We start from the raw sequence: 1,371 nt of genomic DNA, 5'->3' as shown, positions 1-1,371 counted from the left end.
TTATGGATAGAGTTGTCTCTCAGCTTTTGGCAGAAATGGATGGATTAGATAGTAATGGAAAAGTATTTGTTATAGGTATGAATAATAACAATGTTAAAATAGTTTATTTTAATTAAACACAAGTTTTTTTGAAAAGCACTTTATTCTAATAAGCTTTAGGTAAAAAACATCTAAAGAACTTTTGCAGTTGTAAATATATAATTTTTTTTTTAAGTATTCAAAATCGGCTAGAGATAGAACACTGGGAAATGTGTAAAAAATATAAATATGAAAAAAAATTAAAAATAGTCAATTAATTTTCGTGGTAAAACGACAATTTCTAAATCGTCTTGTCGATTGAATAAAAAGAGCTTGACTTGCTTTATTTCCAGGCGCTACAAATAGGCCAGATTTAATAGATCCAGCTTTACTTAGACCAGGAAGATTTGACAAACTGTTGTACGTCGGACCATGCACAGATCTTCAATCCAAAGTTTCTGTTTTACAAGCCTTAACAAGGAAGTACGTTTATAGAGTTATGTCTGTTTTTTTTCTTGTAATTTATAATACATATTTTAGATTTAATATATCAGATGATGTTAATTTGAAGAACATCGTGAAGTCTTGTCCAGATAATATTACTGGAGCAGATTTTTATGGAATTTGTGCTAATGCTTGGTCGTTAGCTGCAAAAAGACTAGTGCAAGCTATTGAACGTGGTATGTACTTGATTTTAATGCGCTAAAGATATAACTCTTATTTTTATTTCACTTCATGAAAGGTATTTTCTAAAGAGTAATTATTTTTATTCGCTCTAAACATAACTTGTAATGTGATACCGTTAACGACTATTTTCGCGTTTAGGTTATGCTGTTCTCATGAGATTGGTAATTTCACATTTAATCTGCATGTGATTTTTTATTTACTATAAAGTTTGGTTGCGATTTTACTATTGTAGTTTTTTATATCAAATAGGGTATTTTCTTCTCATAGTATAACTGAAATTCTGTCTTTCTGTCCACTTTATTTTATGAAAATATTCATAACAAAGTCGTTGAGATCTTCCTTGATAAAGATGAATATTAATTGATGTTCTATCTCCTTTGGGAAATAATAAGTCAGCAAAGAACACATATTTCCAATACAATGCTTATCAATGCAATTTATAGGCACTTCTGCGGCGTTGCAAAAGCAGTTACGAGAGTAGCCACAAACAAGACAGGCGAAAAAGTTTTTAATAAAATATTCGCTAAAATTCACGGCAGATCACCTGATCAGCAAAGACAGAAAAACGCTTATAGTCCAAGATCCCAGAGCGATCAGACATAACTTATTTTCACAAGGATGAAACCTTAGACTCTCGGTAGTACTCTCATGTGCTTTGAATACCGG

The 1,371-nt window shown here is 30.9% G+C and overlaps 1 protein-coding gene across 1 annotated transcript; it reads left to right on the top strand.

Annotated features, from left to right (window-relative positions):
- Positions 1 to 6: 6 nt before the first annotated feature.
- Positions 7 to 698, top strand: LOC115890581 (peroxisome biogenesis protein 6-like; the record flags this gene model as incomplete). Its single annotated transcript, XM_030910851.1, has 3 exons — positions 7 to 75; positions 372 to 501; positions 559 to 698. Coding segments are annotated over exons 1-3 (310 nt in total), but the record flags the coding sequence as incomplete, so codon positions are not given.
- Positions 699 to 1,371: the final 673 nt, after the last annotated feature.

This window comes from Sitophilus oryzae, unplaced genomic scaffold, assembly GCF_002938485.1.
Source record: "Sitophilus oryzae breed Bouriz unplaced genomic scaffold, Soryzae_2.0 scaffold_885_pilon_pilon, whole genome shotgun sequence".
Taxonomy (NCBI): Eukaryota; Metazoa; Arthropoda; class Insecta; order Coleoptera; family Curculionidae; genus Sitophilus; species Sitophilus oryzae.
The sequence above is the reverse complement of the archived record's forward strand: the minus strand, read 5'-3'. Positions and strand labels throughout refer to the sequence as shown.